This window comes from Nicotiana tabacum, chromosome 19 (assembly GCF_000715075.1).
Source record: "Nicotiana tabacum cultivar K326 chromosome 19, ASM71507v2, whole genome shotgun sequence".
Lineage (NCBI taxonomy): Eukaryota > Viridiplantae > Streptophyta > Magnoliopsida > Solanales > Solanaceae > Nicotiana > Nicotiana tabacum.
This window is the reverse complement of record NC_134098.1, coordinates 126,926,881-126,953,340: the sequence shown is the minus strand read 5'-3', so window position 1 is coordinate 126,953,340 and position 26,460 is coordinate 126,926,881. Positions and strand designations below refer to the sequence as shown.

Genomic DNA, 26,460 nt, shown 5'->3' with positions numbered 1-26,460 from the left:
AGGCCCATATAAAATCACTTTTTTAAAATTATACGGGGTAAATAGAGTAAAATATTTTTGTTTGCTTACATATCAATTGCAAAATCTCCGGAAGCTTTAGCTTAACATCAAAGTTGGTTCAAAAGTCTCTTTAAATTAAAATTTCAAAAAGTCTCTTTAGATAATTTTTTTCATTTTATGCATATATATTAAAGGTGTATTTAATTTTTTTATATTTTGATATCTTTAGAGAACATCATAGCTCCGCTATTCCTTTTCACTTTCTTTTTCAACCTTGAAACAAATCATTGACGACCCCTCTTTTTCGAATTTTCCCCGCTCGGAAATACACCTTCAAAAAGATTCTTGCTTTTGTGGGCGTTTTTACCGGTATGCAGTGAAGTTGAAGTCAAAGTTGCTCGACAAATTCAATGTTCTTTACCCTATTAAAGGCTGCATCTTCCTTTTACATACTGCAAAATGCCTAACCCTTGCTTCCCAAGTTTTGGTTTTCTTCTTTCTACTCATTATATTATAATAAGAGAAAAATATAAAGAAAAAGTTTAAAAAGAACCTTTTAGTAGGCGTTGGACATAAAAAAAAAATGTGAGACGTGAAAGAAGTAGTTTTTGAAGTTAAGTTGGTATGGATATGCATTTCACTTTAGAAAACATTGCAGTTTTGTAAAAGAAAAATATTATTTACTTGAAAAAGAGGTAAAAATTACTTTTTAAAATTTAAAAATCATCTTCATTTTTTTTAAACTCTTCTAAAATTTAATGAAATGTATAACCAAATAATATTTTGAAGATTAGTTTCGAAAAAAAGCAAAAAATATGTATGGACAAATAGGTCCTTAATATTATTTTACCTGTTACGTTGCTTCCTACATAACTTTCTTCTCGCTCTTTCACTATTCATGACTCCTCTTCTGTTGATTGTACCTTATTGTCCTCCTTCCAGGGAAAAAAAGAAGAAGAAGGTGTGGATCTTATTTACCAATTATAAATGCTAGTATCATCAATCATTATAATAGTGGTTTTCTACCAGGAAAAAAGTGTGGAAGTATAAGATAAAAAATATTAGTAACCAAGGTAGGTTTTCTGTACCTGACTATACAAGTTTTACTTATATGTCAATACACGAATATAAACAAATTACTAGTTTCAGCAAAAGATAATGTCTCCACTAAAAAGAGTTCTCGATTTATATCTCTATCTGGGAAAATTCTAGAATGGACTTCAGAGATGTACCAAGTACAATTCACTTCAGCTCATTAAGTGCCAAAAAGGTTTTTCACGAAGTGATACACTTTAACATAATCCAGTAAGGTTTAATTTTAATTATAAGTTGTAAAGACAGGCACATCTGGAAGAACTATATCATTCAATCATTTAAGCAAATGTAACAATCACAAGAACAACAGTCGACAACTTTTGCAAATTTTACCGAAGTCCTCAATTTATAATTTTTTGCCTTTTCTAGTCAATAATGTACCTAACTAAGTAGATGATACATACGATTACTTTGACAAGTTATATTATTCAGTCGCAATCTTCTTTCCAGATAATTGTGAATTAGTGAGTGTCAATAATAATATACTTGTGAAAGGGAAGAAAACAAGGGATATATAACAATTAAAAACTAAAGGCAAAACTCCAAAGAGGGAAAAATAGTCAAAAAGGAACTTTAGGGAACCTTTTGAATGTTTGAACTTTGAATACATACATTGCATTGGCTGATAAGAACCCTTCTAATTATTGGAAATCTAGAAATAAAGCTTAAACACATCTTAAGAACCCTACAAACACTAATTGCTTGCAAGCTGTCTAGCTTTAAGGATTCTTCTTTAACCCTAAACGTTTATTATCATGTCCTGTCCATCACCACCATAATTCCCCCTTAATTGTACTTCAAACTATATACGGACCCCTTTTTCTTCATTTCACTTTCTTTTCGAATGTTGTTTCCATATTAGACAAGTAGCTAGCTGTGTTTTCTTGCTGTCTTCACTTTATAACTTTGATGTAATTAAAATTTTATTTTCTTGAGAAAAAAGACAGAATAATCTTTTAAATAATCAATGTCATGTACGTTAAAAGTGGAGTTTTGTTAGGATATAAATAAAGATGGGCGTGAAAGGTTGAACAAGAGCTTCGTTATGTGACACGAGTTGATAATTAGTTCTTTTATTAGTTGGAAATTGAGAATGCAAGAAGTGTGTGTAGGTGAAAAACCATGTTCTCTCTTTGAATTTTAATCTTTTATTTCGTCAAATAATTAACCTTCGAATATATAGTTAAGTCGGTAGTGGAAGCTCCTCGTTCGTTCTAATAATGGTGCTTAAGAATTCAAATGACAATAAATTAATCCTCTAGTTTCATCCTCTATTCTCTAATCGGTTTTGTTGAAGCTTGATTTGTGTTTTCAGGGCGGAGCCAACATGTCGTCGTACCGCTTCGGCCGAACCCAGTAGCTTTGGTTCAAGCCCTATATTTATTTTCAAAAATCCATTAAGTATGTATAAATTATTAATTTAAAACTCAGTAACTTAAAAGAATTAAAATTTTGAACCCATAAGATTTAAATTTTGGCTCCGCCTCTACGTTTCCTATTGCTCATTTAGTAATGAATGAGCTTAAGAAATGCTTTTCATAAGAAGAACAGCTCGTTTATTAATTTAAATTGAAAAAGACGCCAAATTTTCATATATTACTTGTGGAAAATTAAGGATTAGTGTTGCTACAGAAGAGGTTTAAAAAGGGGTCCATAATCCTTTCATGGGATTTCATATACACCCTACTTTGGTCATGTTCATATCTACAAATATTTATTTAATCTTAAAAGCTGATACTTTTTCATATTATGGTAGATAACGAGTAGAGTTGTGCCTCATAAGCTACATCAAATCTTACTCCTAAAGAAAAAAGTGGATACACAAATATCCCTTTTGCATGCAAATGCCAATATATTTTTGGACCACCACAAACATAATGAGGATTCGACATCAACCATAGGCTTAATTAAAGCTTTTTCTAGTTTAAGCACTTCAATTTAATAAAATTTTATCAAGAATCATGGAACTTTTGCATATCAATGGTAATTAGCATGTTTGGCATGAGTTACGTGCATTAACTTGAAATTTTATTTTCTAGATGGGCATCCTACCAACTTAATTTTGATTAGTCTAGTTAAAATTATCAATTGCCATTGATGCCACACTTTATTTGATTCTTGAAAGTTAATTTTCTTCCTATTATTTATTGTAGAATATAATTAGTTGAGATCGCATTAACGATAAATTACATTATAAATGATTGTAAAGTTACTTGTCTTTAAATATAAAAAAGGATATATTTCCTAACTCGCGATTTTTTTGTAACATACGGAAATCGACATGTTTATTTTATAATATATGCAATGAGCATGTAGTTTCACTCAAAATATCTTTTCGGATAATATTAGAATATAAATTACATCTAGAAACTTCAACGTTCTTCTTTAGCATGTATTTAAAATACCTTGATCAAGTGAACTGAACAAGGAAACAATGAAAGATAACTAGTAAAATAATATTCTACTGATCATAAATAAGGAAATTGAACCAAAAGATAATAACAATGTAAAAAGCAAGTAGTGGTCCATTCAAACTGTTATTAAACTGTATTTGTAAAATAATTCTGGAGAAGATAAAATAACATATAAATAGAAATGTAAAAGTGACAGAATTTAATCCGAGCCCACTGAATTCACAGTGTTTCCTTAAGGAATTTAATCCCCTCATATTACCCAAGGTTTTGGATTATTTCTTCCCATGATAGAACGTATTACACACTGGTGTAGCGATACTTCAAACACCAGTGTTTCAGCGAACACAAAGATCAGTAGCAAATCACACTCACTGTTGCTTTTTTTTTGTAGTCAAAATAATGCAGAAGAAAGGAGGAGAAGTCAGAAATTCGTATGGAAAATCTGAGAGAATGGACTGGTATTTTATAGCCAATATTGAGCTCAAACTGAAGAAGTGCAACTCTTCAAAACTTAAGAGGTGCAACTCTTCAAATCCGAAGAGGTGCAAACTGTTTCTTCAAATCTGAAGAGGTGCAAACTGTTCTTCAAATCCGAAGAGGTGCAAACTCTTTCGGCCATATTGTAAATGTCTTTTACAAAAAGCGAAGAACATATACTATTCCGTTGGATTTAATATTAATATCCCGTTTACAAAAAATCGGATATTTAATAACATTTCTGTTAAATTTTACTATTAACAAATAAATTTTGTCCAAAAAATTAATCAATCAATCATTTGACCGAATCCGAGCGAGCGAGCGAGCGAGGATTGCCTTCTTCCTAACTCTTTAAGAGCTAGAAGAAGTGCAATTGTATATATACCCATTAAAATCTTTTCCTCTTCCAATATTAATGTCCCTTTGTCAAGGAGTAAAACTCAAATATTTTCAAATTCCCTCAATTTCCCATTCACCCTCTTTTAAGTTACATTTAAGCTTAAAAACCCAATAATTTTAAGCTACATTTAAGCTTAAAAACCTAACACAAACAACACTTTCAAATTTTATAAATGTAAAGTTCGATTCTCATTACACATTTCCCTTCTCTTCCCCTTGGCACTTTCCAAATTAAAAAGAAAAATGAAAAACAATGCTTTCACTGTTCTTGTTTTTTTTTTTTTTTGGATGTTTTCCGGGTATTCTTTCCGGTATTGATGCGGGTCAAAATGGATTGAACTTGAACCGCCCCAAAAATATCTCAGCCATGAGACCAACAACGTGGCAAAATCTCAAGGCACCAGTGAGACGATTGGTCACTCTGAGGGTAGCTTATCAAAACCCTAGACTAGATCCTCGCTCTTTCTCTTTCGATCAGACCAATCTGAATCCTGAGTTACCCACAATTGTGGAGCTAACAAGTGATTATTCTCAACTACAAAACCGATTTTCTTTCATCAGGTACCGATTTCTTCGTTATTCGTGCTTATTCGCCTTCGGTTTTGATTCGTAGACGTTAAAAATAGGCGCAAATTCTTAGTTTTTTAAATTTATCAGAGACCTAAACCTAATAAACCATTAAAAGGTTAGGCCGTTTAATGAAGATCTTTTACGTATTTGTTCAATTTGTACCATGTACCAGCATATTGCTACTGTATGGACTTTTGTTACCGTGTTAGGTTTCTGGTGTATTATTGGAATCTTACAATTTATAGGAATATTTTGTTATGCAATGTTCTGTTGGCGGATTTTGATTGTTTAATGAATTTGGTGGTCTCTTCCATCCAACAACAACAACAACAACCCAGTATAATACCATTAGTGGGGTCTGGACAGGCAGTGTGTATGCAGACCTTACCCCTACCATGAGGTAGAGAGCCTGTTTCTAATAGACCCTCAGCATCCTTTCCTCCAAGAACAACCCACCTTGCTCTTGGGGTGACTCGAACTCATAACCTCTTGGTTGGAAGTGGATGGTTGGAAGTGGAGGTTGATTACCATCATATGCAACCCCTCTTGTCAAAGGTGGTCTCTTCCATCCAATTGATTTATTATGTCTTCAGTGAAAATGATTTAGCCAGGAAACCATTTTCTGAAATTACTGTTTCAGTTGGCAAAGAGTTGAGCTTACTTGTCAAGGAAACGTATCTATTCAACTATATGCCATTCGAAAATGGTTTCGTCATAACATTCTATGCCATAATGAAGCATCCTATGTTATAGACTGCATGTAATGTTCTTGGTTTAGTTTTGCTCCTCTCTCACTTTGTTTACTTATGTGCAACAATTTCTTTCTTTGTACACTAGTTGTGCTGGTAAGTAACTTTGTTGTTTGCTTTCTGTGTGAATAGCGTTATCGTGTAGATATGGATGATAGATGGTTCAATGGTCGGCCAGAACTGCGCATGAGAGATAAACGCCAGCAAGAAATGGAACAGGTAATAACTAGAATACAGATTATACCTACTTGCTTGTTTGGCTTATTCCTCTATTCAACATAATGAGGGATCTTACCAGTTAAAAGTAACTATCTACTTAATATATAGCATGGATATCTCATTTTATTTCCCCCCTATTGCTTTTTTCCTTTTACTTTCTCTTCGATCTAACTTAGTAACTCATTTAGGATGACTTCTACCATATGAAGATGCTTTTGTAATTAGGATAACTCATATTAATGCAGTTCAAGCCTTTTCCTTTTTCCTTTTCTTTGGTTTTTAAAAAAGAGAAGTAAGATAAAATATCATATGTACTTTTGTAGTCAGCTTAATAAGGAACTAAGGATGCTTAAGAATTTCAGTTTATTGCGATTCTGCTATGGTCTCACATGACTTATGAAGTTTTACTACATGGACTAATCTTGATCATCAGCTGCTTTAATTAATAAAGCTGTGTCTCAACTTTTCGAAACATAGGCAGACGAGGCTTCTGTTCTAGAGGATCTCGCTGAAGATTTTCGCCTTCCTATTAATCATAGACCAACAGAAAACGTAGACCTGGAAAATGTCGAGCAAGCATCTTTAGAAACACAGTTGCCATCCTCTAATATTGGATTCAGGCTTCTTCAGAAGATGGGTTGGAAAGGGAAGGGTCTTGGGAAAAATGAGCAAGGTAAGGTTACATGTGCAAAGTTGCTTGACATATTGACTCTTCTATCTTTTTAAGTTACAATTACTGCAATGTGTCAATGCACATTAAGTAGTTTTGATTAATTTCTTCCTTTTGGAGACTAGGAATTACTGAGCCAATAAAATCGGGGATGCGAGACCCAAAGTTGGGGATTGGAAAACAAGAGGAAGATGATTATTTTACAGCAGAAGAAAATATTCAAAGACGAAAGCTTGATATTGAGCGTGAGGAGACTGAGGAACTTGCTAAAAAGCGGGAGGTATGCCTTTAACATTTTAGGTAGTTGGTAAATGTGTTGCACTAGACCATTTGAGTTTGATACTTTACTTTTCCTGAAACATACATCTAATAACAGAAGGCAGCATATAGCATATATGTGTGTCTTTTGACGGGAATGGTATATAAGGGAATACCAACTTTGGAAGATCTTGAGAATTTCGTGCAGTTTTTATTACCTGGTGGCTTCTACTGCCTGCTTCCTGCACATTATGAAAATCCAGGTTTTAGCAGAACGCGAGCACAAAATTGAAACGGAGGTGAAGGAAATACGCAAGGTTTTCTTTTGTGAGCTATGCAACAAGCAATATAAATTAGCAATGGAGTTTGAAGCCCACTTAAGTTCATATGATCATAACCACAGAAAGGTAAGTGTTTTCTTAAATCTCCAAATATTTTTCAGTTCTTTGATATTATCTTCATCATTATCCCTCAGAAAAGCTTATTATCTTCATTGCACTCTTCCTTTGTGCCTCATCTAAACCTTCGATTACTATTCTAGCGCTTCAAGGAAATGAGAGAAATGCATGGAAGTAGCCGTGACGATAGGCAGAAAAGGGAACAGCAACGTCAAGAGAGGGAGATGGCAAAATTCGCCCAAATGTGTGATATTTCCCTTTCTGCATTTATTTTATGCCGTGGTGGTATGCATTTTCTTGCTGATGAACTGTCTTTGCTTTCACTGATTACTAGGGCTGCCAATAAGAAGCAGGAAGAATTGCAAACCCCGGAGGAAGCAGGAAACATTCCAGCCCCCTCCATGGTTAGAACTGCAACTGCTCTCGCCGATCAAGATCAGAGGAAGACTTTGAAGTTCGGATTTTCTGCCAAAGGAGGCTCATCAAAGGTATTTGCAAGTTAGATTACTGATTATTTCAGCTATTTTTGGGTCACTTTATATTTCCTTTTTTTGCTTTTGAACTAAGTGCAAGGAGATATAATATGCTTATAATGCCTAATTAGAAATGCTGAGAGAGACACAAGATTCTTCATGACTTTGTAGTTCATTTTGTGGTCTGAACTCCAATTCCTTCACTATTTCAGGACACTGAGTATAACAATAAGTACATGAGTCCTAGAGATCAAAATAGAAAACACCTATGTGTGTGTGTGTGTGTGTGTGTGTGTAGAGAGAGAGAGAGAGAGAGAGAGAGAGAGAGAGAGAGAGAGCAGGGTCAGGGTTGTTTGTGTGTGTGTGTATTCAAAGCACGTCTTCCTTGAAGTGACATTTAATGTAGGTCTGTCTGACTGGACAAACTTTGTGGTAACGTCGCATTAAATGTCACTTCCACAATGCTTTTTCAAATTTCAGTTTGCATAAGCAACATGGACAGATAGTTACTCTACATCCCTTCTCTCATTACTTCATCATACTATGCTACTTCAAGAAGCATATATGAAACCATCACAGAGGTACCTCCCATGGAAGTTTTAGGACCAACCTTTCCTTAACTGATAAATATTTCTAGGTCTGACTCTTAATTTCCATGCTGAATCAAATAGGATCATGGTTGGGACAAAGGGAGTGCCACAAGTTTTTGTATTCGGGAAGTTATTCTCTATTCTTTCTGAGTTAGCTTCTAAAGCTTGGATATATAGTGAGATTCATAGGTGTAAAAAGTACGAAGGGATACATGCTGTTATGTTTTATGGAAAATTTTACATATAACTGGGGACCACCCAATGTTGTCACATCCTACAGAACTATTATGTGACTCGCACAGGATTTTTCTAGTGGATCATGATTGACACTCATGGGGATTACCTTCAATGAAAAAGATAAGTTATGCTAGTATAATATGAAAAGTATACAGTCCTTGTTTCACAGACCTCTTAGATATGTGGAACGCAGTTGGAGATATACTGTCTGGTTAACTGTCTTGGGGTGTATAGGTTGCCTCTCCCGCTGTCCCCAAAGCATACTTGGAGAGAGGAGAGAAGATGATGGCATCTAATTATCATTTTTTTTTGGCAATTGCATCTAATTATCATTAATGTGAATAGACATGCTTCAAATGCAAATAAGTAGTCATTTACCTGCTTCTGGACTGGGAAGGAGAACAAGTGAATTTCCTTATTTTTCTCCTTTTAGTTCTCTGCGAAGTGATTTGGTTGATCTATATTTATTTTTAAAATGATTTGATGATCTATAGCTGATCCTGCACTTCTTCCCCCCCTGCACTTCTCTCCCCCCTCCATTAGGTGACGACCTTGGTTAACAAAGCTGCAAAGAAGCCAAAAGTAACTGTTGCATCCGTCTTCAGCAATGAGAGTGACGAGGAGTGACTGCATCTACACAAGATTGGTGTTAGTGAGAAGACCAAAGTATGAAAGATATTGAACCTGAACGAATTTTTCTGCTGTTGTGTGAGGCACTGGCTTTGTATAATGTCGACTTGTACATTGTAATCCTTTTGAGCATTTATTTGGTGACTATGAGAGGGAGATATTTGTCCCCCTGAGCGGACATGATAGATAGTTAGAATACCATGTACTTTATTTTGTTTTATTTTTAACATGTTAGACGAGAGATTATGAGCCAAAAATTATGTTTTACATCGAATTTCTGATTCTGCTTTTGGCTTTGTAGCAGCTAGGATGCAAACACCCCACCTAGCTTTCCCTTTTTGATTCTGCCATTGTGGGCAACGTGAATATTACAGTAAGGGAAAAGAGGCTTGACAAATCAGTGACTTCGAGTGGATGAAGTAGGACTCGGGACTATAATTAATTCTCAAAGGGAAGGAGAGGTGTGCGATTGTAATTTTGAGATTAACATCCCCACTTTGTTGGCCTTTTTTTCTTCTATTTCGTTTACTTTTGCTTGCTCTATACGTTTTTCTGAAATTTTCTTCCATAATATCCCAAAAATTTTGCCTTCCCTAAAACAAAATTCAAGTTAGAGTTTTAAACTATTCAAGGAGATTATTGTTTGAGGAAGGTTACTGGTAATTAGAAGGGACAAAATGGATGATAAAGAAATTATTAACAAGGAACTTTTCTCCTTTAAATAATTGAACTTGTCTAAGGTATTATTTCCGCACTAAAAGTATTCTGCAATGTTTTATGAACCGTTGGACTAAATTAGACTTGAAAACTGTTGGGTTATCTAACATCTAATCCTGAATACAAACACTGAACAAGGATTAGTCTGGCAATCAATATATCCCCTCGTTATATCCTATCGATAGGGATTAGACCAAACAACTCCTCAATGAATGCTGTTAACTGTCATTTAATTGATCGCTCTCCCTTGTTTCAGTTTCACAAGAACTAGTCTCTTGTAGAATATGTACCACAGTCCATGACATTTTGCATAGCTGGCCGGTGTATGTTTCATCCCAAATTAGAATATAGTAAGCGTTTGTACAATATTTGGTCGAAGTTGAAAAACAAGTATTTAAAGTTGAAGTTTAATGAAAATATTTTGGAAGTTATTATTCTGCTTTCTTAGTTTTGACCATCCCAAAAACTTAAACCTATGATTTCAAACAATTATACAAACAATCTCATACCACATTCGACTTAATAATCTATTCAAAGTATTTACTCTTTGAACTCCAAACGAACGTTTGGATTATCCTTACGATGAGATACCATCAGTATATCATATCCTGATAAGAGAACAGACTATATAGTTCTATCTTTTTAGGCCAAATTGTTCAAAATATCAGCTAATCCCGTGCACTAGTTAGAAATTGAAACAAGGGAAGAGTTGTGTATCTTGCGTTTTATCAATTCTACTTGTCATTGGAGCAAGTCATGACAACTGCGACTGAGCATATAGCATTTAGACATGCACAATAGTCGGTAAGTAGCACTTGAAGTAGTCAACAGAAAGAAGATTAGTATGCCATATTATGGTCAGATACAACACAATAACATAGCAGTATCATTCATCTCTTTACAATACTTCCATCAATCTATGAAGTAACTAGTGGCGTAGTAATTACAAAGAAAGGCTATTACACTGCTTCAGCAAAACCCAGTCGGGAATTACCATAGTCAAAGACAGTGTGATATACCCCCATGAATACATCTCCGAGAATCCTGCAAGTAGATATATGCACATATGAATATCACTTTAGGATAGGAGTAGCATATATAGCTACATGAAAACGTAGTAGAAAGTGTTGTGTTTGTTTTTACTAACACAGCTCTGTATCTTTGCTTAGAGTAATGTTTTAGTACGGGAGTAGTACGCATTCACTCTTTGTTGCTTGTAAGCACAGGGATAACTTACCAAAGAGGACCACGAGGTGGTGGCACATCCAAAGCAGCAAATCCACTGATGCAAATTGTAGCAATCCCTTCTCCAGTTTTAAGAATATACTGTCAACAAAAGGTTTTAGTTAACAGGTGTATTAAAGGCATTTCATAACAAATGTTACACAGCAAGTTCATTTACAGCACTTGGTCTTGATCAGATTTGTCTACTTAATGTCTAGTAAAGTTGCTTATTTATTTTTCCATAAGAAAAAAGTTGCTCATTTAATTTCATGTCTTAGATGGAGTCGCCTCGTGTTAGGGTGGTGAAGTCTCTCTACTTTTGCAGTAGTTTCACTCATGTTCCTGGTTCAATCCTATCCTGAAAATTTATGTTACATGCTTTTGGGATGAACCCAATTGTCTTATTCCTGTAATATAAAAATACAAGTTCTTGTTTCTCTCCTATTTGCAATCTTGTTCTCTCATATTCCAATGTGTTATTGCTAGCATATCCATCAAAATATTAGAATATTTCCCTTTTTTTTTTAATCTTCAGAATTGGGGGTATAATTACTAGTAGCATTTTAGGGATTAGTAAGTTTGAAGCAAATTACAGACTTTGATGGTGATACTAAAATCTTTTGTAAACATCAGATAGTTCAGAACTTCAATTCTCTAGTTGCTTTCGAATTCACTGAAACTCATATGACTAAAATGGGGTGTAATATTTAGGTTGGATACCACAGATGTGCATGTTGATGTATCTCGAGTACTCGGTGTAAGAACATAAACTGAAAGCAAGAGGAATGCAACCTGTTCTGGGGTGAGCACATAAGCTTTATCTTTAATAGTGAATGTAATATTTGGCATGGCTGAGATCATACTGCAGTCGATTACAGATTCTCCCATTGGACTTGGTAATTTCTCACAAAGCTGTATAACACCAAAGCTTTGATATTAGGATGATGTGATGTACTACTTATTGGCTTCTAACAGCAGATTAAGTTGTGACATTTACCTGATTCACATATTCTAGTACTCTCTCCTTTGTTTCCTTCTGTTTGAGCTGGTTCTGCATCCAAACAACTGCCATCTCACAGGCAGTGCACAATGGTGCTTCACCAACAGAACTTCCTTCAGTTTCCCTTTCAACTACAGTTCTGATATTAGAGCTGCAAGGAATTTGGTTAAAAAATTAGTGAAATCACATTTGACATAGCAATTAAAGGACTAAACAGTTAATATGGAGCCTATACAGTAAAACAACATTCTCAAAACTTTATACTGATTGTACTAAAGATAATCCTGTTGGATTGCAAATACAAAGAGCCGCAAGTGCCACCTTTCACGCCAAAACAGATGTTGCTCAGTATTCAAAAATCGAACAGAGACAGTGCGGAAATCAGACAAGACGTTGAGTGCCTAAATAAAAATAATTCAAGAACTCAGAAATCTCCTGTTATATTGGCATCTGCAACAATTTCAGCAGTACTCTTTTTCTTCTTTTGGATTCGAAGCCATAACAGCAAATTCCAATTATGGGAAGAAATTTTATCTCCTAAACAACTTTGCTAAGGACTCCTCAATGATATGACCTTCAATGACACGTCAAGTCAAGTGCGTTGTCACAAGAAGAGCAAATAATTCCAAAGGGGGAGGTGATACCTGACATGTTGAGCTCCATTAAAATAACATAGACCTGCTTGTGAACAAACTTGATCAGGTTTCACCTGCAAATTACAATAACATCTTATGCACACTGAAATGTGAAATTAAGAATAAGAGGGAAAGAGAACATACCCCTGATACTAGTAAATTCCAGATCATCTCTCCATACTGGGAAACGATAGTTTTACATTCCATGCTAACTATTCCTTCTGCTCCAATGGCATGGTTGATTTGTGTCACAACAGTCTGGAGTTGATTTGTCATAAGTAATTTTAAAGTATTGTTTGAAATAAAGAGATAGTCCAACAATCCAAAATTCTTACGGGAATCAAATGAGTAAAATAAAGAGAATAGAACATACTGTTGGACCAGCAAGAAGAGATGTTCCAGAATCCACAATAGCAGCACAACCACCTGCACAAACACCTGAAATGGAAAAGGCAAAATGGTCAGAACTTAAAATACTCATTCTCTCGATAAGAGTCCTGTAAATTTTCCTCTAAATATAGATGATATACCTCATTTCAGAATGACAGTATGTTTGTGGCCTAGTGGGAAGGGGGGGGGGTAGGATTACATATATCTCTACATGTCTGTGTATAACTCTTTTTTTTTCTTTTTTGAGAATGATCTGTGTATCTCATGAAAACTGGATAACAATAACTACCTACCTTAAAAGCTACAGAGCTAGAAAGAAACAGATGCTTTATTGCATATTAGGAAACTTTCCACATGTATTGCAGTAGATGACTAAGTGGGCAATATATAGTTTCCAATATACAAACTGAGGGAAATATCCAATCTTGTATGTGATATGCTACTCTCTATTAGCAGTTGTTTAGATGATTACAAGTGATTAGACGGGAAATACATGTTTCTCAACATTAGAAATTGAAGGAAATCATGTGTTTGCAGCCAGACTCACCTGTTGATGCGTTCCCAATAAGGAAATCTCCCATATTAAACTGAAAAGGTAAAAGGAAAAAAGTAGATGAAGGATAGTATAACCAAATGAACTGCTTTTAGCTCCCACCACCAACCTCCAAAAAATAGCATGCAGTGATGTAGGAGAAAAGAGCCCCCCCAAAAAACAACTTTCAAGTACCTGCCAGTAGCCCTTCTGAGTCAAAGGAACATATGTATGATTACCCTTGAAGTGATTTGAATCAACTCCACCAAAAACAAGTTCACCCCCCTCTTTTGCAGTTGCATCACGGTTAATCCAGAAAGAGAAGACCTGCTCTTTCACAAGACCTTGCCCCACCATATTGTACCTGAAAGTAGATCCGAAGTAAGACAGGCAGTTTCCATAAGCTGAGAAGAAGATGAAACAAGTAAGAAATGGTACAACTGAACTGAACACCTAGAGTGCAGAGAACTACCAGACAGGTGTAGCATTTCCAACAGAAATTTCCTGGAAACCAAGCCCTAGTATACCATCAAACTTTGCAATTATAAATGTAATACTTGGTTCTCTCGTCGCCTCAATAAACACCTGAAAAAAATTGATGTAGAATTGTCATCAATTGGAAAACCAGAAAGGGTCATATTATGATATGTTGAGAAACCAGTTGCCAAACAAGAATTCACCTGATCTTTAACTACAAGATCACCAACTTGAACATTGTCTTGACTGAAATGGCCAGAGATTGATCCAGTTCCATAGCGGATTGAACAAGATTCCCCTAGATCGAAACAAACAGCAAAATACATTCAGAACCGTTAAAGGAAAAACCACATGATAGCTGGATCTGCAACTTGAATTAATTAAAAATCTCTTGGTGAACAATAAATATGAATAACAAACATACTAAGTTACAAAGGAATATGATGATCACCATTTCTTGTATATGTACTGGACTTGCCCGCCTTGTACTTGGAGTGGATCCAGCAAGCAATCTGAAAGAATTTCAATTTTAAGGAAAAAGTTCCAATAAACCAGTGAAGGGATAAATAACTTAACGAAAAAGAGCACAACTTACAGAGAAGTAGCATCTTGATGATGGAACCCAGAGGTTAGAGCTCCCTGTATCAAAGATAACTTTGAATTTCTGAGGAGGTGAACCAACACCAATCTCTCCATAGTACTGCGCATCCAAGTAGTTCTTTAAGGAGACTATATCCAAATCTGAGTCACCCAATTTCTTTTCTATGCCATTCACATTCTTCCCATATCTGTCTTGTAGTCTGGCTACTCTTGCAGCATTTATGCTATTAACGTCAAGGGATTGCTTCTTCAAACCAACTCTAAGCAAATTATCAGAGGAAACAGGAAGTACAAAGTACACAATGGCCCATAAAAGGAGAGCAGCACAAAGATGTTTCCTTTCCATATTCGCGGAGTGCCTGCACAACCGGAACTTTCATCCTTAGCTTAGTGGACAGAAATCAAACCATACCAAAGAACAGACAGCAAGATGTGAAGACAGCACTACACAGGGATTTTCTGCTTAATAAAAGGTGATGATCTTGTCTTAACAGAAGAGAAATCTTAAGTAAAACCACCATAGAAAAGAAAATAGTTCAATAAAGATGCAGAAATAGAACCAGTGAAATCTGTGTTCATACATATATGTTTGTCAGATTTTTGCAGACACTACTCTCTTGTTAAAGAGAAAAGATCAAGCACATATTTTTCTTATTGATTTTTATTAACTCTATGCACATCCAATATTCCCACATAGTGCTCACACGGCATACAAAGCGGAAAACATCATATAGCCCATATAGTTTTCTTTTGAAGTTAATGGAAGCCCCTGCATCAATTTTCAAGTCTTTATACACTATTTAAGAAGCTAAAGTTAGAAACTAGTGCAGAAACTTGCGTTTTTTTTCAAATGAAGCCTTAGGATATCACAAAAGATGCCTCTTCTACCCAGAATTTCTGTTTTTTATTTTTTTATTTTGCATCACTGCCTTAACCAAGCTTAAGAAATACTAGAAAATACCCATCTTTCTTCTTCCACTATTTTTTTTTTTTTTTTGGGAACAAAAGTATAAAAGAATCCTCTTTCACAAGTTCCAAAATTAGAATAAGAAACAAGCTATCAGAAATACCCAAAAAAAAAGAGAAAAAGAACTTTGTAGCTCAAGAACAAGGATGAAAAGAAATGAAAAACCAGAAATTGACAACATGGGTACAGAAGAAGCAAGTCAAGCAACTAAACTCTCAAGAAAATGAAAAATTGAAAAAGAAGAAGTTAAACTGCTAAACAAGAACTAAGTAGAAGTACAAACAAGTTGAGTAACAGGAACTTATCTACAAAAAAAAAAAAATCAGGATCCAACTAGAAAATCACTAGCTGATCATCACCAAAACATGAAGATAATTAATAAGGGTCAAACCTTAAAGATGAAACCCCAGAAATGTAGGAGAAGCTTTTAGAGAGTAGAAAGCAGCAACCAACAGGTATGGTATGGAGAAGAGAAGTACTTATGGAGAATGGATACTGCTATTTGTCCATACGCTACTGGCCAACAAAATAGCCAATGGAGTACAAAGATAGGACCACGCACTGTTTGGCACGTGAAATAAACATTATTTCCATGTGTTTGGACTTTGGAATGAGAAGGAATAAATAAATAAATTATCAAATCCCTCACCTTCATAAAGAAAAAAAAAGAAAACTTTCTTTTGCAAATATTTCTCATTTGCACGTTGAATTTACATACTTCTATTTTTTCAAAAAAAAAATTAATTCAACGTCCTGCAGGAAAAAAAAAAACTTACAAAAGCTTCATAATTCGATGTATTTTCGTTTTTTACATCTTGTGAGTTTTTTTTTTTTTTTTTTTGTGGTCAAAGAAGCATTGTTTGGTGAAAGAAATAAGTGATGTTTAGCTTTGTTGACGTGTATGCAAGGATGCCGCAGCTCCCCTATTTGTTTTTGTTTTTCCTTTTAATTTATCTTTTAGCATTAAATAGATTAATTATCCTAAGAAAAATAGAATATATTAATGTTAAAGGTTTTCCAAAAGATAATACCCTAATGGCGGATACTGCCTATAGTCTAGTGGTATTAGTGTAAGTTGATCACATCTCACTACCCTTTTCCCTTCCTCTTTTCTGATCCTCCTATATAATGTACATATTGAAAATCCCTTTGGTCTTGTTTTGACCAACTTGATTTGTTTGAAAATTTTGCAACTAAGTGAGAGTTAATTAAGTGAAATACTTAAGAGAAAGATAAATAATAATTTAATTTAAACAAATGGATTAAAATTATTGAATGTCTTTCTTAAATGGTGTATAAATACTTAAAAAGATAGACATCATGGATAGGAGTATTCAAGATTTTATATTTAGCAAATTCTTTAAATAGGATAGGGATGTACATTTTACAACATTATTATATTGGGAGAATCGCACTTCAAGCATTCTCTATCTAATTAGCAAAGAAATCTATAAATTTATAACTATATTTTGGACTTCTTTTTTAGTTCTTTGTTTCATTTTCGTATGCAACTACTTAAAAAAGTAAAACTTTGGGGATAAAATGACTTATTGAAAGCTCACGCGCTTGCTTTAGTGAATGTTCTTGTCAATAATACGTAGAGCTTAGGAAGATGAGGTAGAAATTTCCTCCAAAGATGTTGACAAAGGGAAATCAATCATGGTGCATTGTTACGTATGAAGTGATGCTAACGTTTTTTCTTCAGAAAGTGAACTGACAAGGAAAATACAAATGTATAATATGTATAAAATTGAAGAAAGACACCTCTCTCTTCTAACCAACCATCCTCTATATAAAATTTCCAAACCCCCTTTGTAAAATATTTCTTATGTATACCCTAGTATTATCTATCCTAGCAGAATAAATAAAGTTGTATAGTTTTAAGTGTGCTAAGTTTTTAAATTCCAAATCAAGAAAACTCTTTTGGGTTCTGAAAATCTCTCTTGTAAGCATGTAAGTTACTATTTTATAAATTATGGTACTGTTTATTACCCCTATTTATCTATAATTTTATATTATGTTGTTAGATTGTAAATAATTTAAATAAGTGTAAGCATGTAAGTTACTATTTTATAAATTATGGTACTGTTTATTACCCCTATTTATCTATTTATCTACAGTTTTATACCAAAAAAGGAGGGGGTAATAAATTCAAATATGAGGGGATAGTAAAAGTAAATTCAAGTTTAAGAGAACTACACTTATGATGTAAAAATCCTACTCAGTACTCTCTCTCTCTTAATTTATAAATATATATTGGTTATATTTTATTTAAATTATGAACTGATAGTACCCCTTAATATACTTTTTTTTAAAAGCTTTTTAATACTCTGTTCATCTCTTCTTCCCAATTGTTTAAAGATCTGAATCTTTTCTTAACATCTCTTTCTTTAACCACACCATGGCCTTAGTTAAACTCATTTGCCCATTTTGACGTCTTTGTGGCAATATTTTGGGCTTTTTAACTAGTTTCTCCTAGAAATTTACATGTTAATCCATTAGAGCTATTAAGAAATTGGAAAGATAACAATATAATTAGAGTGATTTTATAATTATTTACAAACTAACAACATAATATAAAACTGTAGATAAATAAGAGTAATAAACAGTACCATAATTTATAAAATAGTAACTTACATGTAACGACCCGACCGATCGTTTTGGGTATTTATGCTCTTTTATACTATTTAAAGTCTTGAATACCTTCATACGATGTATTATGACTTGTGTGAATTGTCAGTTTTGGTTTTCAGGTATTTCGGAGTTAGTTTGGAAGAATGAAATCCAAGGCTTAAAGCTTATGTTAAAATAGTGATTGGATGTCGACTTATATGTAAACGACCCCGGAATAGAGTTTTGATGATTCCATTAGTTCCGTATGGTGATTTTGGATTTAGGAGCGTATCCGAAAAATTATTTGAAAGCCCGTAGCTAAATTAGGCTTGAAATGGCTAAAATAGAAATTTAAGTTTGGAAGTTTGACCAGGGAGTTGACTTTTTGATATCGGGGGCAGAATCTGATTATGAAAATTGGAATAGGTCTATTATGTCATTTATGACTTGTGTGCAAAATTTGAGGTCAATCGGACTTGATTCGATAGGTTTCAGTATCGAATGTAGAAGTTAGATTTTCTTAGTTTCATTAAGCTTGAATTGGGGCATGATTCATTATTTTAGCGTTGTTTGATGTGATTTGAGGCTTCGACTAAGTTTATATGATGTTTTAGGACTTGTTGGTATATTTGGTTGAGGTCCCGAGGGGCTCGGGTGAGTTTCTGGGTGGTTTTAGACCATTTATAGGACATTTTTAATTGCTGTTTTTTGTCTACAAAGGTGTGCATCGCGATCGCAAACATTTGGTCGTGTTCGCGAAGAGCAAACAGCAGTTTGGAGCCTTATGAATCGCGATCGCGGAAACAATCGCGTAGAACAAAATCTCTGCTGCACTGACCCAACTTTGGAAGCTTATATCTCGCAATCTATAAGGAATTTAGAAATGATCCAAAAATAAAAGTTGTAGCCCTTGATGTTTAGTTTTTAGAAAGGCAAACCATTTTCATTTGGAGTTATGTACAAAAAGTTATGACCATTATACTAGAGGCTATCTGGAAGAGTTGGGGAGTTTGTTATTCGTGATCGCGATTGGTTTTCCGCGATCACGAAGGACAAATTTTGGGTTGGAAATTTTGTGCTTCGTGATCGTGAAGAATAAATGCCTGGACAGAAGCTATATTTTGAGGTTTCGGCCATTTTAACACATTTGGAGCTATGGAGCTCGGATTGAAGCAATTTTTGAGGCGATTTTCTCCATATGGATTGGGGTAAGTAATTCTAACTCGGTTTTGGTTAAATTATACGAATCTGTTGTTATTTTTATCAACATATTAGTGTTTTGGGTTGAAAATAGTAGAAAATTTCATAGACTTTAATTTGAAGATTTGAGGGTCGAGTTGATGTCGGAATTTGATAAAATTGGTATGGTTGGACTCGTGGTTGAATGAGCGTTCATGTTTTATAAATTTTGTCGGGTTCCGAGATGTGGGCCCCACTGTAATTTTTGGAGTGTAATTTTAGATTTTGTAAAAAAATATTAGCATTTTGATATGGAATTAATTCCTATAATTGTGTGGATTGAATCAAATTTATTGTGACTGGATTCGAGTTGTTTAGGAGTTGATACGCACAGAATGGAATTTCTGGAGCATTGTTTAGCTTGCTCGACATTGGATTCGTCTTGTTGGAAGTAAGTAACTCTTCTAATCTTAGAGCTGAGGGTATGGACCCCGATTATACGCGGTATGTGTTTGGTGTTGAGGTGACGCACATGATAGGTGACGTACGTGTGGATGTGCACCGTTTGAACTGTGACCCCGTTATTCCTGTGGTACTGTGTAGTTACCCAAACTTATCTGTAATCATGAAATCTCTACGTACTAGAGTTATCGAGTTGTGACTCATGTCTGAAATAATGCTTAGGCAAATGTTGGTATTATTAGGACCCACGGAGGTCATTTCTACTGTCGATTTATTTATTTAAATTATAAATTCATACTCATTCATGTTCATTCATTTCATATCATCTCTCAGTCTCTGTTGCTATTTATTGATTCATTATATCATCATTTTGGGCTAGTTGCATGATATTGTGATCCCGAGAGACTGGAGAGATTGATAACTGAGTGAGGCTGAGTGCCTGATTGTGAGGATAATTATGGGATCGGGCTGCACGCTACAGCAGGCCATATTGGCTTTATATACTTTATTATTATGGGATCGGGCTACCCGCCGCAGCAAGCCGGATTGGCTTATTATAACACATGAGTTGTCCGTGCGGATACATATATTAATACTATAGCACGTGAGTTGTCCGTGCAAATTATATCGCTTGGGGTGAAGGAACCCCTCCGGAGTCTGTACACACCCCCAATGAGCACAGGTACCTACTGAGTGCGAGTGCCGAGCGATTGGGGGGACTGAGTGACTGGGAGGACTGAGTGATTGGGAGGACTGAGTGAAATGATACTCTAAGAGTATGCATATTATTTTATCACTGAGTTGCATCACATTGACATGGACATTTGGCATACAGGCATAGAGATGCATTTTTCTCATGCTGTACGGTATCACGTCACTCATGACTTCTCACACGTATTGGCATATGGGCATAGTGATGCATTTTTCAATGGTTATCTGGAAAGAAAATAAAACATCTTATCATCGTTGAAAGGATTTTTGAGAAAAATTACTGTTTTCAAACTTACATATATTTTTGGTAAAAGATTTGGATTTTCACTGATACACTGGAAAGGCAGAATTATTTTCAGAAATTATGATGTAGCTGAGCATTTATTCTTTGAGTTACTTCTTTTATTACTCGTTTTATGTTATTATGAACTGTTGTTGGTTATTGGAGCTGGACCCTGACCTTGGTACAATCTCGCCACTACTTTCAACCTAAGGTTAGGTTTGTTACTTATTGAGTACATGGGGTCGGTTGTACTCATACTACACTTCTGCACCCTGCGTGCAGATGTTGGCTGTTGATGTTGCTGTGTTCGTTGGGAGATGGATCTGAAGGTGTACCTGCGTTCCGGTTGTAGCTGCCTCTTGTTGATGGTAGCCTTAGATTCATAAAACTTTGTTTATGTACTTTTCAAACAGATGATGTATTTATTTCATACCAGCTTTGTAAACTCTATTGTTAGAAGCTCGTGATTTGTACTACCAGTTCTTGGAAAAATGTATTGGTTTCATATATTTCTTTTAGTTAATTGCCTTATTAAATTCATTGGAATTGGATCGTTGATAATTGGTTTACCTAGCGGGTTGGTCTAGGTGCCATCACGACTAGTCGGATTTTAGGTCGTGACAAGGTGGTATTAGAGCTCTAGGTTCATAGGTTCTACAAGTCATGAGCAAGTGTCTAGTAGAGTCTTGCGGATCGATATGATGACGTCTATACTTATATTCGAGAGGCTATAGGGCATTTAGGATAATTTTCCATCTTTCTTTCCTTATCGTGCGGAATTGATTCAGCTTGAAATATATCTCTTTGAATTCCTTTCACGCATTCGTATGTGCATGTGAGCGCTCGGTATCAGTTGTGTATCGTCGACTTGTGATTTCAGGGATGATGTGCGAGATGTGTATTCTGTATTTTGGTGATAGGCCAGTCTGGAGGACTTTAGGCTAGGTTTGGACCGTAGCTTATGCTCGGTAGCTTTAATTGTGACTTGTACATTTGGACTCATATGTCTAGTAATATCCCTATGAGTGGAAAAGTTTGTGGCTCGATGAGTGGTCGAATGGCTATATAACGAGGATGATACGATTACGGGATGTGTTAAGATGGATTGAATGTGACGAGAAGTGTTTCCTTGGAATGTAAAGTGGGCCATTGGGTGCTTGATTTTCGTTTGATGTGACGTACAGTCTCGAATTGTGAGTGTGTTGAAGGATCTGTCATGCAGTTTAATTGTGGAGAGAATTAGATTTTCATGTCTTGTTAATGAGTTTGGACTCAGGAAGATTAAATGATTGCGTAGTAATTGTGGATGCGAAAGGGTATAACAAGATGCCAATTTAAGGCTAAGTAGGTAGGTTATCTCCTGCAGAGTAAACTACGTAGGTGTGTTTCTTATAATGTTGATTGGAGAGTTTCTTTTCTACCAGCGGGTTATATGTGTTGAGATTTGAATTTGAATCTAGTTTAGAAAGTTGACTTGACTGTCAAGAGAATGAATGTGAGATTAGCTAATGATTGGGGTATTTTATGGTTGGTGTTGCATGTGCCTGAGAAGAATTTTCGTTGAACTGACTGCGGTATTAAGGCAGTAATAGAGTATGGGTATTGTGAGTTATTGAGTATTTTAATCTATGTCTTTGAGCCAAGTGGGGGAGCCTGCTATTGACAATTCAATTTCATGGTTATATGAAAAGGTTTAGTTTTGGGTTAGTTATGACTTGCAGAGGTTGAGATCGAGGATGACTCGAATAAGAAAATTCCTGGATACGGGTTATATTGCACTTATGAATATATAAAAATCATGGAATGAGTGAGTTGTTATTTGTGAAAGAGGTAGTGCGCACAGAGTATGAATTTGATTGGTGGTGTTAAGGCAGAGGGTACTTCTTTGGGTGTTGTTGTGCTAATGGGCCATGTGTCTTTCGACCCGTTTGGGCAGTGTAATTGATATTTGAGTAGAGTGGATGACTCTCGAGAAAGTTCTAATGGATTCAAGATTAATATGTAACAATTGAGAATTTTTGGCGGATTTATTTATGGCTAAAATCTGAGATTTAAGTTGGATGGTGTCGAGACTTGTGGAATTTTTGTATTTCATTATGGATTTTATATTTCGGTATCAGGAAGGTGAATGAAACGGCCTTAGACTCAAATAAGGTATTTTCAGAGTGGGTGTTTCGGTTGTGGTATTTATAGGGGTAATTATGATGTGGTGAGACTCTACAGATGTTTTAGTGGCAATATTCTTGGGTTTTGGTGACCTACGCGGTTTGGTCGAGTTAGAAAAATTTAGTTCTAATAGCTTGGTTATGTGCAAATAGATTTCAAAGTGTTCTTGATGGTTTCTACCATGGTTTGAATTAAATATTTTCTACTGGTGTGGGAAACGCACTGTGTATTGTGATTTCCTCTTGGAAGGAAGCAAGAGGAAGGTTTCTAACTAACCAGGTATGTAATTTGCTGGTGAATCAGAGTTGATAATGGGATTCTTGTTCTTGTCACATGATGACATAATATATATGGTGTGTTGTGTGGGATTAGGATTTACATGTACAAGGTGATAGTTCAGTCTTGAAGAGAAGGTAACGAATGATGGATAACATGGTCAGTTTCAGATATTTCGATAAATGTTATAACTGCTCGGTAATTCCTGAGAAGGGTGCACATTTCAGAAGGCGCGATGTGTTTTGACTTACGGATGTTCATCGGTATTACAGTACTCACCTGGTTGATAGACTGCTGATATTAAAATTATTGCTATGTGGCACGAAAGAATTATGAAAGTTTTCCTCATATGATTATCGTGAATGGAAGATGTGTTAGTCATTCTAGTGCTGGAGTTGGGATCAGTTACGGTGATTCATGTGTTCGATGAATTTGGAGACTAGGAGTTTTAAGAAGTATATTGTTTCGGGTTGCGGCCTATTTGAGGTGAGTATTTTATTTTAACTTAGTGTAGGCACTAGTTGCGTTAATTATTTGTGATAGCTACACACTATAAGTGTGCATATATGTGAGATTTGAGCCAATGTGCGCAATGGGGCAGGTATTTATACTCGAAAGAATGCTTAGGCTATGATATACCTAGAGTTGACTGTTAAGCGTAAAGTTATAATGTTTCTCGTGTTCTTACCTTTGAGAACTATCTGGGCTACACTTGAGGTTACAAAGAAGCCAATTCCCTGAATAAACGGGGTAGTTACTATTTCTGCATTAAATTGCCGATTTGAAGTGTGATATCAGACTTTGCACATGCTTACACTATGGCGTGTTATTTATACCAGTCCAGGAGCATGAGAATCTTATTTCATTATCATATACAATTGTACTTGTTTAATTGCTCCTGTATGGTATTCTGGGACTGGAGGCCTGTGACCATGCCGGGCGATTCATATTATTGGCACGTGAGTTGTCCGTGCCGTGTGTGGGAATTTTATTTCTATGATAATTTATCTGATTCATTAATTTCCTTCCTCTACAATTTTGCACATGCGCCTATAGTTATCCTCTTCACAAAATTTGAGGAGTTGGTTGTAACATTGCGGTTGTGGTGGTGCATGTTGAACTTGCAATATGGTTCTCTTCCTTGAGACATCTCCTATATTTGGGTACACGGATTGTGCAGTTGTGGCTTGAGTTATATTTATGTGGCGTGTCTGTGGGATAGTTGTGTTTAATAATATAAGGTCATTGGACCTAGAATGGTTACTATCAGGCTTGATTGTGGTATATTCGGGAGATTAATATTGAAAGTCGTCTTAGGAGAGGATTATGGTTCTGGTTGGGGAGAGAGAGCTCCATGGCTAGTTGATATGATGAGTGGTTATGAGTTTTTGATTGTTTCTTTCATCATTGGCAGTGTACGAAGGTTTTGGAATAAGGTTCTGTTGAATGCGGGGTTTTATACTAGTACTTGGTTGGTTTTGGGTAGTTACTGTGATCAGAAATGATGCTACGAGTATGCGAGTTGTGTAGTATGTAATAGGATTATATCTGGGATTATGGTTATGGCTGGATATAGCTTGTTCAGTCTTATACATTGTGTATTTGTGAGATTCGGGTCTTGAAAAGAATCTTGGATGTTAGAAATTTGGCTCCAAGATTTTTGGGCTAAGGTTAAATTAATAATTTTCAGTTATGTTGTGTGGTCAGGCCTATATAGAATAGGGTGACTTGAGATCACCCCCGGGTATGTGCGTGGTAAGGTGGAATAGTGATTCGATGGCTTGGAAATAATTCTTGGCACGTTTGAGGACAAACGTATGTTTAAGTGTGGGAGAATGTAACGACCCGACCGATCATTTTGGGCATTTATGCTCCTTTATACTATTTGAAGTCTTGAATACCTTTATATGATGTATTATGACTTGTGTGAATTGTCGGTTTTGGTTTTCAGGTATTTCGGAGTTAGTTTGGAAGAATGAAATCTAAGGCTTAAAGCTTAGGTTACAATAGTGACTGGATGTTAATTTATGTGTAAACGACCCCGGAATAGAGTTTTGATGATTCCAATAGCTCCGTATGGTAATTTTGGACTTAGGAGCGTGTCCAGAAAATTATTTGGAAGCCAGTAGCTAAATTAGGCTTGCAATGGCTAAAATAAAAATTTAAGTTTGGAAGTTTGACCGGGGACTTGACCTTTTGATATCGGGGTCGGAATCCGATTCTGAAAATTGTAATAGGTCCGTTATGTCATTTATGACTTGTGTGCAAAATTTGAGGTCAATCAGACTTGATTCGATAGGTTTTGGCATCGAATGTAGAAGTTGGAATTTCTTAGTTTCATTAAGCTTGAATTGGGGCATGATTCGTGGTATTACCGTTGTTTGATATGATTTGAGGCTTTGACTAAGTTCGTATGCTGTTTTAGGACTTGTTGGTATATTTGGTTGAGGTCCCGAGGGGATCGAGTGATTTTCGGGGTGGTTTTGGACCATTTCTAGGCCATTTTTAATTGCTGGTTTTTTATTACAGAGGCATGCATCGCGATCGCGAACATTTGGTCGTGTTTGCGAAGAGAAAACAATAGTTTGGGGCCTTGTGAATCACGATCGCGGAAGCTCTTTCGCAATCGCATAGAACAAAATCTCTGCTACACTGACCTGACTTTGGAAGCTTATATCTCACAATCTTTAAGGAATTTGGAGATGATCCAAAAATGAAAGTTGTAGCCCTTGATGTCAAGTTTTCAAAAAGTCAAACCATTTGTTATTTGGAGTTTTGTACAAAAAAGTTATGACCATTATACTAGAGGTTGTCTGGAAGAGTTGGGGAGTTTGTTCTTCGTGATCGCGGTTGATTTTCTGCGATCGTGAAAGGCAAATTTTGGGCTGCAAATTTTTGTGCTTTGTGATCGCGAAGAGTAAATGCCTCGACAGAAGCTATATTTTGAGGTTTCAGCTATTTTAACACATTTGGAGCTGTGGAGCTCGGATTGAAGCGATATTTAAGGAGATTTTCACCATATGGATTGGGGTAAGTAATTCTAACTCGG

General features: G+C 35.5%; 2 protein-coding genes across 2 annotated transcripts; one reads left to right on the top strand and one right to left on the bottom strand.

Moving 5' to 3' along the window:
- The first annotated feature begins 4,768 nt into the window (after positions 1-4,768).
- On the top strand, positions 4,769-9,453 carry LOC107818094 (uncharacterized). Its single transcript, XM_016644029.2, has 8 exons — positions 4,769-4,946; positions 5,837-5,923; positions 6,401-6,596; positions 6,719-6,873; positions 7,115-7,258; positions 7,393-7,493; positions 7,584-7,737; positions 9,093-9,453. Exons 2-8 carry the CDS (start codon positions 5,852-5,854, stop codon positions 9,174-9,176), a joined length of 906 nt encoding a protein of 301 aa, XP_016499515.2. The 5' UTR covers positions 4,769-4,946; positions 5,837-5,851; the 3' UTR covers positions 9,177-9,453.
- Positions 9,454-10,752: 1,299 nt separating this feature from the next.
- On the bottom strand, positions 10,753-16,185 carry LOC107818093 (cyprosin-like). Its single transcript, NM_001326015.1, is given in 14 exon segments — positions 10,753-10,940; positions 11,134-11,222; positions 11,913-12,032; positions 12,118-12,271; positions 12,765-12,829; positions 12,900-13,013; positions 13,129-13,193; positions 13,693-13,732; positions 13,873-14,041; positions 14,150-14,262; positions 14,358-14,452; positions 14,606-14,666; positions 14,750-15,113; positions 16,113-16,185. Coding segments are annotated over 13 exon segments (1,521 nt in total). The 5' UTR covers positions 15,101-15,113; positions 16,113-16,185; the 3' UTR covers positions 10,753-10,855.
- Between the last annotated feature and the right edge of the window lie 10,275 nt (positions 16,186-26,460).

What these genes read in the sequence shown, in the direction of transcription:
- LOC107818094 (XM_016644029.2), top strand. Translation starts at nt 5,852, where the DNA reads ATGGATGATAGATGGTTCAATGGTCGGCCAGAACTGCGCATGAGAGAT. An exon ending in GCCAGCAAGAAATGGAACAG is followed by an intron (nt 5,924 to 6,400) that starts GTAATAACTAGA and finishes TTCGAAACATAG; the next exon opens with GCAGACGAGGCTTCTGTTCT. An exon ending in AACTTGCTAAAAAGCGGGAG is followed by an intron (nt 6,874 to 7,114) that starts GTATGCCTTTAA and finishes ATGAAAATCCAG; the next exon opens with GTTTTAGCAGAACGCGAGCA.